The sequence below is a fragment of the Rhinopithecus bieti genome, unplaced genomic scaffold, assembly GCF_001698545.2.
Source record: "Rhinopithecus bieti isolate Rb0 unplaced genomic scaffold, ASM169854v2 scaffold_9899, whole genome shotgun sequence".
Taxonomy (NCBI): domain Eukaryota; kingdom Metazoa; phylum Chordata; class Mammalia; order Primates; family Cercopithecidae; genus Rhinopithecus; species Rhinopithecus bieti.
This window is the reverse complement of record NW_016806979.1, coordinates 1,800,903-1,811,943: the sequence shown is the minus strand read 5'-3', so window position 1 is coordinate 1,811,943 and position 11,041 is coordinate 1,800,903. Positions and strand designations below refer to the sequence as shown.

Genomic DNA, 11,041 nt, shown 5'->3' with positions numbered 1-11,041 from the left:
AAAAAAAAAAAAAAAAAAAGAAATACAATCAGAGGTGGAGGGCGAGGTGCTGTCCCGAGTAGCCCTGGGCAGGAGTGGGGCCCGTGAGCCTAGAGGCAGAGGTGCTGTCCCGAGTAGCCCTGGGCAGGAGTCGGGCCCACCAGCCTAGAGGCAGAGGTGCTGTCAGATGTCAGAGTAGCCCTGGGCAGGAGTGGGGCCCGTGCAGAGGGGCTGTCCCAGAGCATGGCACAGCATTGGTGGTGTTCTTCCCATGGGGTTTGGGTTATTCACTGTGACACCACCTTACACACCTTACACACACACAGGAGCTAAACCAGGGACAGCAGACAACGGGGCCGCATCCTCACTGCTGGAGGGCAGGTTACAGTCAGCAAGTGTGGGGGGGCAAGAGGCGCCACTAGAGGTAGAGACATCAGTATAACCCAGGACACCAGTGGTTACTATGTATAGACAGTGTGTATATTACACACCAGTTGACATACACTACACGCTTCCTTGCTCTGTTGGCTGAGAAGACCAGAAGCAGCCCAGTAGTGACGAGCACACCCAGCTCCCAGACCTGGGCCTTCTAAGACCACTCTCCAAGAAAAAGAACCGGAGCTTCTTGCAGAAATGGCTGATTCTAGGACTGGACAAGGAAAGAGACAAGATGAGGCTGGAGCAGTTTATAGGGCCAGAAATAAGGACGTGCTCACAAGACAGAGTGAGGTCAATGACGCGGATGCAAGAGCCACCTGAAGTTCCCAGTGGCCAAAGCTGTGACAATGAGAGCAACCAAACAAGCCAACCAGCATTGAATAACTCGACGTGTAAAACAAATATCCACGAGTCCCTTATAATAAATGATTGAAAAAATTAATAAGTGGGGCCAGGTGCGGTGGCTCACGCCTGTAATCCCAGCACTCTGGGAGGCCGAGGCAGACAGATCACTTGACGTCGGGAGTTTGAGACCGGCCTGGACAACACAGTGAAACCCCCATCTCGGCCGGGCGCAGTGGCTCAAGCCTGTAATCCCAGCACTTTGGGAGGCTGAGACGGGCGGATCATGAGGTCAGGAGATCGAGACCATCCTGGCTAACATGGTGAAACCCCGTCTCTACTAAAAAATACAAAAAACTAGCCAGGTGAGGTGGCGGGCGCCTGTAGTCCCAGCTACTCGGGAGGCTGAGGCAGGAGAATGGCGTGAACCCAGGAGGCGGAGCTTGCAGTGAGCTGAGATCCGGCCACTGCACTCCAGCCTGGGCGACACAGCGAGACTCCGTCTCAAAAAAAAAAAAAAAAAAAAGAAAAGAAACCCCCATCTCTACTAAAATACAAAAATTAGCCAGGCGTGCACCTGTAGTCCCAGGTACTCAGGAGGCTGAGACAGGAGAATCGCTGGAACCCGGGAGGTGGAGGTTGCAGTGAGCTGAGATTACGCCACTGCACTCCAGCCTGGGCAACAGAGTGAGACATTGTGCCAAAAAAAAAAAAAAAAAAAATTACAAATGAGGGTGCACAGACAAATCTCCTGTGTAGAAGAATTCCAAATAACTTGTATAGACGCTCTTTTCTAAAGGAGGACGAGCGAAACTCCCCACCCCTTCCGTGTGGGCTCAACAAAGCGACTTCCTGCCAGAGAACACGGGACAGGCCACTTCACCGTGAAGCCTGACCCTCTACCTTGGCCAGGGGACCAAGGCCAGCAGCACCCCCAGTGAGAGGTCACATGGACAATGTGGACCCCAGACAGGATGGGGGGGAAGAGCACTTTACCTCTGTGGTCTTCCTCCTAAAACCACCCCACGGTCTGATCACGAGAAAAGTATCAGGTAACTCCAACAGGGGACCCTTCTGTAAAATCCCTGACCAGCTCTCCCCAAAATTCGAAGGTCATTAAAAACAAGGAGAGTCTGAGAAACTCACAGCCCAAATGAGCCTGAGACCCACAGCCTAAAAATCATGTGGGATCCTGGGACAGAAAAGGACAACGGGTAAAAACTGCAAAAATACAAATAAAGTGTGGACTTTAGTCAGTGATTTATCAATAATGACTTGTTAATTGTACACATGTCCCATCATAATGTAAGATATTCAAATGGCGGACACTGGGTGGGGTATAGGGGAACACCCTGCACTTTCCAAGTTTTCTATAAATTTAAAATTATACTAACATAAAAGCTTTATTTTTAAAAATCGCACAGTCACGCCAGTGGCTCACGCCTGTAATCCCAGCATTTTGGGAGGCCGAGGCGGGCGGATCACTTGAGATCAGGAGTTTGAGACCAGCCTGGCCAACATAGTGAAATCCTGTCTCTACTAAAAATACAAAAATTAGCTGGGCATGGTGGTGCACGCCTGTAATCCCAGCTACTCTGGGGGCTGGGGCAGGAGAATTGCTTGAACCCGGGAGATGGAGATTGCTGTGAGCCAAGATCGCACCATTGCACTCCAGCCTGGGGTACAAGAGTGAAACTTCATCTCAAAAAAGAAAAAGAAAAAAATAAAATAAAAAGTAAAACTAAAAAACTAAAAAGTAGTACAGTCAGATATCTTTTGTTACATATTGAACCTGTAAAGAACAAAAAGTGTGCTGCACGTGTGCCAGGCAGAGCACGAGGGAGCAGGTACCATGGCACCCTGTGACGCGAGTGTGACTTGGGGCAACGATCTTTATGGAGAGGAACTTGGGAATGCCTATTTAAAAAAATTCTGTTTTGAGACAGAGTCTCGCTCTGTCACCCAGGCTGGAGTGCAGTGGCACGATCATAGTTCACTACAGCCTCAAACTTTCTGGGCTCAAGCCATCCTCCTGCTCTAGCCTCCCATGTCGCTGGGACTACAGGCATGCACCACCACACTCTGCTAATTTTTTGATTTTTTTGAAGAGACAGGGGTCTCATTATGTTGCCCAGGCTGGTCTCAAACTCCTGGCCTCAAGTGATCCTCTCATCTCAGCCATGCAAAGTGCTGGGATTACAGATATTGGCCACCACTCCCAGCCCCCTTTCAAATTTTATTTATTTATTTATTTATTTTGAAATGGAGTCTCGCTGTCACCCAGGCTAGAGTGTGGTGGTGCAATCTTGGCTCACTGCAACCTCCAGCTTCCGGGTTCAATCAGTTCTCCTGCCTCAGCCTCCTGTGTAGCTGGGATTACAGGCGCCCACCACCACGTCTGGCTAATTTTTGTATTTTTAGTACAGACGAGGTTTCACCACGTTGGCCAGGCTGGTCTCGAACTCCTGACCTCAAGCGATCTGCCCACCTTGGCCTCCCAAAGTGCTGGGATTACAGGCATGAGCCTCCGCACCTGGCCCCCTTTCAAAATTTCAAATGGACTTATGCTCTGACCCAGTAATTATCCTTTAGGATTTATTCTGCAGGCATATTGACATGTATGCAAAATGGCACAGACACAAGGGTATTTGCTGCGCCACTCTTGGTACTATGACAAGGAAAATCCAGAGGACCACTGGGTGAAGTTCTGGTGCATCATCTGATGAACTGTTGTCAGCTGCCACAAAACAATGTAAAGAAAGCGGGAACAGGGCTGGATGCGGTGGCCCACCGCATCCCTTTGGGAGGCCGAGGCGGGAGGATCACTTCAGCCCAGGGGTTGAGGACCAGCAACCTAATGAGACTCCTGTCCCTACAAAATAATTAAAAATTAGTAGGCCAGGTGCAGTGGCTCACACCTTGTAATCCCAGCACTTTGGGAGGCTGAGGCGGGAGGATCACCTAAGGTCAGGAGTTCAAGACCAGCCTGACCAACATGGCAAAACCCCGTCTCTACTAAAAATACAAAATTAGCCGGGCATGGTGGCGCACGCCTGTAATCCCAGCTACTTGAGAGGCTGAGGCAGGAGAATCCCTTGAACTCGGGAGGCGGAGGCTGCAGCGAGCCAAGATCTCACCAATGCACTCCAGCCTGGACAAAAAGAGCAAAAGTCTGTCTCAAAAAAAAAAAAAAAAAAAAAAAACATTAAAAAATGAGCTGGGCGGGGTGGTGAGCACCTGTAATCCATGCTACTCAGGATACTGAGGTGAGAGGATCACTTGTGTCCAGGAGGTGGAAGCTGCAGTAAGCTGTGGTTGCCCCACTGCACTCCAGCCTGGGCAACAGAGCAAGCCCCTGTCTTAAAAAAGAAAAAAAAGAGAGAATGCAGGAGCCCCATGCAGCTGACTGATACGGCACTTGTTCCAATATATCTCCAGCATCACTGATGCCTGTGTGCCCAGAGCAAGGGTGGGTGCAGGAGAAGCGGAACGGCGGCCGCCTAGGAGAGGCCCACAAGATCGGGCGGGACCGGCTCGCTGCTCAATGAGCTCCCTTTTCCCAAACGGTGCGTGTGAACGACCTATTCAAAAAACACAGGTCGGAGTTTTGAAATCATCCCACAAATGGCACCAGTCATTGCGTCAGGGCCATGGGGTTACGGGGCCTTTCATCGTTTCGACTCTCCTGGGGACAGTTTCACAGCCTCCAAGAGGGATGTCAGGGGACGGGCAAAGCGGCTTCCGCTCACTGACGGACACCACGGTGGAAGCGCACCACTCAAGCTCAGATGGCAAATCCAGTCATGGACTAAAAACCCTAAACTCCACCTGCAAGAAGGAGGGGCAACATCGCCCAGGGAGGGGCAGGCGGCCCCGTGGCTGTGACATGTGTGCAGTGATGTCTGTTCCCCAGTGAGCTTGTGCTCTTGGGATTTAAAGATTTCTTTTCTCTATGGGGAAGGGAACCAGAGTGAATAATGATCTAGGGGGCTAGAGGATCAGGTGGGCATACAGCTCAAGCAAGGAAGAGGGACGCTCTACAGTCTGGCACCGACATTTCTTGAGCCAGAAGACCGGCAGGAACTGCAGTTACATCCTGGATGGGGAATCCCGGGACAGCAGGCCCTGGACCCAGGAAGATCTTCAGAGACAAGGGGTAGAGTGGAAACCCCAGGCCAATGGCCACTGAGAAGGTCTCTGAGCCAGGGGACAGCACCCTACCCCACCCACAAACACCAGGAGGAAGAGAATCGCGTGCCGCCTGGTACAGGTGTGATGCCATGCCTGGCCAAAACAAATGCTCTCCAGGAATCCCAATGAGACTGAGTGGCAGCAGGGCAGGTGGCCGAGAGGATGGGGACTGGGCACAACAGAAACCCCTGAGGCCATGTCACACACTGGCGGGGGGTCCCTCTTCCACCAGCAGTTCCTGAGCTCCCACCATGTGCCCGACAGAAGGCAGACAGGCATGCAGGGGTGGGGTGTCTTGGATCAAGCGAGGGGCTCAAAGAATTGAAGTCAACAGCTGGAACATTCCATGAACGAGGGGACTGTCAGCAGTCACCACTCAACACTGCAGGAGTGGGCGATGGTGCCGGCCCAGGAAAGGAGGGATCAATATGATTAGTGCTCGCTGTGGCTTTGAACCTCTATTCAGCAACAGAACAATTCTCAGCAGAAAGGCTGGGAGTGTGGTTAGGTGCCCGGGTCAGTCCTAGATAGAGCCTGTCCATGCCGCCGAATGACCATCTACTAGAAAACCCGGAAACTTTTACAACACTGTCTCCACACCAACAACAGAGCTGCAGCTCCCTCCCCTCCCCTCCCATCCTTCATTCCCACTCCTCCCTCCTCCTCCCCTCCTCCTCTCCCTCGCCTCGCCGCTTCCTTCCGCGCGCGTCCCTCCCTCCCGTCCCTTACCCTCTCCGCGGTCCCTCTCCCGCCTCCTTCCTTCCTCTCCTTCCCTCCTCTCCCTCCTCCCGTCCCTCCTCCCTCCCCTCCCTCCTTCCTTCCTTCCTTCCTTTTTTCGAGACAGAGTCTGGCTCTGTCGTCCAGGCTGGAGTACAGTGGTGTGATCTCGGCTCACTGCAGCCTCCACCTCCCAGGTTCAAGCAACTCTCCTGTCTCAGTCTCCCAAGTAGCTGGGAGTAAGGGTGCAGGCCACCACGCCCAGCTAATTTGTGTATTTTCAGTAGAGACAGGGTTTCACCATTTTGGCCAGGCTGGTCTCAAACTCCTGACCTCAGGTGATCTGCCTGCCTCAGCCTCCCAAAGTGCTGGGATCACAGGCGTGAGCCACCTCGCCCAGCCTAGATCTGCGATTTCAAGTGCGTCTTCCCTGCCCCATGTGCCATGAACCTAGGGCTTTAGAAACGGAGGGGCCAAGGCAGGTGGGTGAGGGGGTCAGTGACGCAGGAGCCGGGGTGCGGACAGGAGAGGCAGAGGGCTCAGAGATAGCTCTAGCCCAAGTTGGTTGCCCCTCTGCTAAAACAATGCAGCATACTTTTATTTTTACAGCTTATGTCTGTGAGTGTCTAGAGACGCACCGAATCTTGAGACAACCTGCTGGCCACACTGACACGTCAGGACATCCTGGGTCCCCGCCCTGCCGGCCCCAGCCTTTGGGAACCTGCTTGGTCCAAGGGCCGGCTACTGGCCCAGTTGCTCTTACCCTAGAACTCGGCTAGGCATCTGGCGGGCCCCACCCTGCCCACCTCTAGCTTAGGGCAGACATAGGAATAACTTTTTCAAGGAGGGGGAGGTCCAAGCCTTTTATTCACAGTGGAACCCTGGCCTGGACCCACCAGGGGTTCCTGTGGGAAGCCTCGACTGCCCTCCAGACCCCACGAGACTTCTCTCTGCCCTGCTGTGTTGCCCTGCAGGGACCTCAGGCAGGGAGCCCCAGACCTGCTGCCTCATCGAAGCCAAGGCCCCCAGACCCTTGCTGTTCCGGAAGCTCAGGCGAGACTCTGGTCAGGCTCTGCCCCAACCCCCACAGAGTGGCTTGATTCCTCCCTTGCTCTGAAGACTGGGCCTGGCAGACACCAACTAGGGTGCAGCAGGCCCGGCCTGCCTCTCACAGCCCCCATCTGGGAACTGGTCACCCTCTTCCCCACTCCCAGAGGTGGGCAGGAAAGGCAGTTCTCACCCCGAAGCTCCACAGCTGTCTTGCTGCCCACACACCCACACGCCCGTCTAGGTTTCTCCAAGACCACCAGGAGCTCATCACCCTCCCCCCAGGTCAACCCCATTTCTTTCTTTTTCTTTTCTTTTTTTTTTTTTTTTTGATATGGCGTCTCACTCTGTCGTCAGGCTGGAGTGCAATGGCTCGATCTCGGCTCACCACAACCTCTGCCTCCCGGGTTCAAGCAAATCTCCTGCCTCGGCCTCCGGAGTAGCTGGGATTACAGGCATGCGCCACCATGCCCGGCTAATTTTTTTTTTTATATCTTTAGTAGAGACAGAGTTTCACCATCTTGGTCAGGCTGGTCTTGAACTCCCGACCTCAGGTGATTCGCCTGCCTTGGCCTCCCAAAGTGCTGGGATTACAGGTGTGAGCCACCGCGCCCGGCCAACCCCATTTCTTGAGGATTCAAACGAATCTAAGGAGCGGTGGCACAGGAGGCCTGGGGCTGGCACTGAGAGAATCCAGCCTCCGGCTTGACCTTCTAGTGATTCAGCGTCCAGGCCTGTAAGACTCAAGTCCTGCCTGCCCCCGGAACAGCCACAAGGCTCCAACACGTCCAGATGGGAGGCACTTGTTCACATGTGAGCTGGACCCAGGGGTCAGATGCCAACCAAACAACAGCCCTCCAGGAGGCAGGGACCCGGATCCCCAGGCCGCAGTACTCACCAGCGCCTTCCTCTTCTGCTCGCTGCCTGTGACCACGGAGACAGAGCGGACGATGGGCTTGGTGGTGGCGGCGCTGCCAGGGCGCCGGGACACAGGCGGAGGGAGACCTGTCAGACTCAGGTCCACACCTGCTGGGCTGCGCTCCGGGGCGCTGCCGATGGCCCGGGTGCCTTTCATGGTGGACGAGGCAGGTCCTGAGCGGGGAAGCAAGAGCTGCAGTGAGATGCTGTGGGTGGGGGAACTATAGTCCCCTGCACCCACCGCCTCCAGCCCAGCCTCAGCCAGCCCAGGACACCCGGCTCCACTGGCCACCAAGCTTCCCAGGAAGGCCTGTCACAACCTATGTAGCCCTCTGGCCGGTGGTAGGCTCCTCAAGAGGAACACGAGGGAGCTGTTCTGAGCCCAACGTCCAGGAGGGCCCCAGATGATGGACAGGTGGGCAGCGAAGGCAAGGCCCGTGGGTGGGAACAAGCCAGCAGCACCCCAGAGGGAGCCTGGGCCACAGGCCACTGTCGATGTGAGCTGGGTTCTGCCATCTATCCCACACCGTGATTCTGAAAGTCACTGCCCGAGCCCCAGTCTCTTCTTCTGTAAAACGGACATTTGATTTTTTTTTTTGAAACAGAGTATCGTTCTTGTCACCCAGGCTGGAGTGCAGTGGTGCCATCTCGGCTCACTGCCACCTCTGCCTCCCAGGTTCAAGCGATTCTCCTGCCTCAGCCTCCCAAGCAGCTGGGATTACAGGTGCCCGCCACCACACCTGGCTAATTTTTGTATTTTCAATAGAGATAGGGTTTTGCCATGTTGAACAGGCTGGTCTCGAACTCCTGACCTCAAGTCATTCACCTGCCTCAGCCTCCCAAAGTGCTGGGATTACAGGCATGAGCCACCGCGCCCGTCTCTGTAAAATACACATTTTAAAAAGGGGTTGCGTGTTGGCAAGGCGCAGCAGCTCACTCCTGTAATCCCAACACTTAGGGAGGCCAAGCAGGCAGATTGCCTGAGCTCAGGAGTTCAAGACCAGCCTAAGCAACATGGTGAAACCTCACCTCTACTAAAAAATTCAAAAAATTAGCTGGGCGTGGTGGCGGGCACCTATAATCCCAGCTACTCGGGAGGCTGAGGCAGGGGAATTGCTTGTATCTGGCAGGCAGAGTTTGCAGTGAGCCAAGATCATGTCACTGCACTCCAGCCTGGGCAACAGAGCAAGACTCCATCTCAAAAAAAAAAAAAAAGTGGGGGTGGTTTTGTGAGGTCCAGACGAGGTGCTGGTCTCAAGGCCTCAAGGCCGCACTGGGCGAGCACTCACTGGGTAACGTGTTATTCCAGCAGGGGACGGGTGTTCTGACGACAGAGGGGATAAGCCTGCGGATGCTGGCTTCCTTACTTTGGAACTTCTCAGAGCAAACCCTGCCAGCCCCCAGCCCACCCCGCCTTGGCACCTCAGCTGATCTTTCTGAATGGGTCTCAGCTCGCGCATGTGCCCCTACCAAAAACCCTGCAACAGCTTCCTAGACACAGAGAATAAAACCCACACATCCAACTCCTGCAAGATCTGACCCTGTATTCTCTGTGACCTCATCAGCTCCCCTGCTGTGCCCCTTTGTTGTGGCTTTAGCCAACACAGCCTCCCTGGTGCTCCTCAAACTCAGCCAGCTTGGCCTGGGCGTCCCCTGCCTCTAGGTCTCAGGACACTCCCTCCCTGCACTCAGAGGCCTTCCCTGAGCACCCATCACTCTTCACTCCCCATCCAGCTCTGACTCCCTTCCCGTGGCTGTACACAGTTGGTCCAGTGCAACCCCAGCACCCGCAGGGGAAGGCGCTCAGCTGAACCAGTAGATGAACGGGAGAGGCTGGCGCCAGGGACCAACGTTGAGAATTACCTCCCTGCCGCGGCGGCCTCCAATGGGCCAGCAGGCACCCAATCTATCGCCCAAGGTCACCCTGGGCTTCCTTCAGCCCAGCACCCCACAGCAGGTCCCCCAAGGTCCCTTCCATGGAGAGGTGGATACCCCTACCCCCTAGAGGCTGACCCTGCCACTGACCAGGTCCAAGTCCGCAGTTATGCACTTCTGATTGTGCTGATGGAACTTAGCACCCTCCTCCTGCAGGGCACTGTCCATCCCTGGCTGGACCCATGCAAGACCCTGGAGCCCAGGGCTCTGCTCTCCCAGCCCCACATGCAAGCGGCTCTGGGACGGCGAACACGGCCTCTCCATGGAAACCTCCAGGCCAGAAGAAGGGAGGCCTAGGAGGCCACTACATCTTGGATAAAACTGTGTCCCTCCCAGGACCTGAAGGGGCGGGGAGTGATGACCAGAGTCCAGACCTGGTCCCCGGGGTGGGTTGACCCTGACCCTGACCCTGACCCTGACCCTGACCCTGGACAGCGAGACCAGAGCCCATGCGCAGAGCAGAGCCCTCCACTTGTCCACGGGGCAGCTCCCATCTCCCCATTTCCCCTAGGGTTTAAGGCAGCCGGGCCAGAGATGCCAGGACTGGACTCCATGTTGTCCTGGGGACCGGAGGGCAGTGGAGGGAGATGGAGGGGGTGGAGGTGGGGACCCATATCCTCAGGCACGAGCCTCTCCTCACCTGCGCGGGCTCCGGACCCCCCTCACCTGTGGGCACCCTGGATCCCCCTCCCCTCACTTACCCCGGACCCCTCCCTCAATTGCGCGGGCACCAGATCCCCTCCTCACCTGTGCGTGCCCCATCACTTCATCACTTGACCAGGACCTCCCACCTGCGAGGGCTCCGGATCCCCCCCAACCTCCGCGCGCCCTGCAACCCCATCCCTTGCCCGGGCCCCCTCACCTGCGCGGGCTGGGGGCGCAGCCGCCAAGCGGGCCTGGCGCGCGGGGCCTGCAGATTCGGCCGGCGGGGAGGGATGCGGAACCAGTCGCGCCCAAAGCTCGGGTCGGTGACCTGGCGCCCCGCCACCCCAACACTGCCCAGAGGCCCGGTGACAGTGAAGCGGCCGGGGGACCGGGGTGAGCGGCGGCGGCAGCTAGCAACCAGCCTGGCACCACCTCCCCAGCCCGTCACGCTGGCCCGCCTTTCCTGCGCGCGCCGACTCCGGATTGGCCCTTCACGCTCCCGCTCAGGCCGTCCCGGGAACTCATTGGGCCGCTCGGCTGTCCTTCGCGAAGTTCAAGCGTGGGAGGAGCGGCTGATAGCTGAGGGACACGACGGCGGCGGGCGGCCGATTGGACGCGGCTGGAAAGGGGAGGGTCATGTAGGGGGCGGGGGGCCGAGGGCGGCGGGCGGAGCTGGCCGGGGCCCAGGGGTTGTGGGCGGGGCGTGAAGTGGGGGTGTGACGGGCGAGTGGGGCGTGGCAGATGTGGGCTGGGAAAGGCAGGTGTGGGCGGGGCACGCAGGGCCTGGGAAGGAGACACCAGGGAGGGCACGAGGAGCACGGGGCCTCGG

At 56.4% G+C, this 11,041-nt stretch overlaps 1 protein-coding gene across 6 annotated transcripts in view; it reads right to left on the bottom strand.

The window, feature by feature from the left end:
• CEP131 (centrosomal protein 131) overlaps positions 1-10,658 on the bottom strand; it is a 36,624-nt gene extending 25,966 nt beyond the window's left edge. For all 6 annotated transcript variants that reach the window (XM_017879285.1, XM_017879286.1, XM_017879287.1 and 3 more), the window contains exons 1-2: positions 10,430-10,658; positions 7,613-7,806 (exon numbers count right to left, since the gene is read on the bottom strand). In XM_017879285.1, the coding sequence (XP_017734774.1) occupies positions 7,613-7,789 (177 nt within the window). In that variant the 5' untranslated portion in view covers positions 7,790-7,806; positions 10,430-10,658. The remainder of the gene's footprint in view (positions 1-7,612; positions 7,807-10,429) is intronic.
• Positions 10,659-11,041: the final 383 nt, after the last annotated feature.